Raw genomic sequence first — 661 nt, 5'->3', positions numbered from 1 at the left:
AGTAGGACACATCTTTCATTGATCTGATCTTTTAGATAAGAAATTTGATTAATGATTTCATTCCTACACGGAAATCAGGAAACAAGGTTGAGGCTTTGAAAGTGATTTTTGATACAATGGGTCCCAATCCATTGAGCCGGGAGGTTATGAGCCAATCACAAATGGCTTGGGTACATTCTGGTTGGACCGTCACAAGGGGTTTAGTTGGGGTTGGTTGATGGATCGGAATCCGGGTTGCATGGAATCCTTGCCGCGTGCCGGCTTTAGATTACGTTTACCGCCTAACCGAGTGCGGGCTGGTGATGGTTCGGAATTCGGTTTGCGTGGGACCCGTGCCGATTGCCGGCTTTAGCCTTTACCGCCTAAACGACATTGACATATTGCGTTTCAGAGAGAGAGAGAGAGTGAGTCCCTTGAGAGAGGTCAGAGATCAGAGGTTTAATGGCAGCGAAGAAATGGGAAGGTTGCTTGTAAGACTTCAAGGCTCATTACCTACATCGATGGTCCTTCGACGATTCTGCTTCACCTCGATCGTCCGCTCAGACCTTCACCTTCTTCCATTGCCCAGAGAAATCTCTGGCCATCTCTCGGTTCCTTCCAAAGCAAGGCTATCCGAACGAAGTCTGTTGAGATTTGGATTCCAAAGGGATAATAACTTGAT

At 47.2% G+C, this 661-nt stretch overlaps 1 protein-coding gene across 1 annotated transcript in view; it reads left to right on the top strand.

The window, feature by feature from the left end:
• Positions 1-372: 372 nt before the first annotated feature.
• The window catches only part of LOC122071342 (guanylate kinase 2, chloroplastic/mitochondrial), a gene marked incomplete in the record, with an annotated part of 36164 nt that continues 35875 nt past the window's right edge, over positions 373-661 (top strand). Inside the window, 1 exon segment of the mRNA XM_042635681.1 lies at positions 373-661. Within this exon segment, the coding sequence (XP_042491615.1) occupies positions 456-661 (206 nt within the window).

Source organism: Macadamia integrifolia, unplaced genomic scaffold, assembly GCF_013358625.1.
Source record: "Macadamia integrifolia cultivar HAES 741 unplaced genomic scaffold, SCU_Mint_v3 scaffold_211A, whole genome shotgun sequence".
Classification (NCBI taxonomy): domain Eukaryota; kingdom Viridiplantae; phylum Streptophyta; class Magnoliopsida; order Proteales; family Proteaceae; genus Macadamia; species Macadamia integrifolia.
The sequence above is the reverse complement of the archived record's forward strand: the minus strand, read 5'-3'. Positions and strand labels throughout refer to the sequence as shown.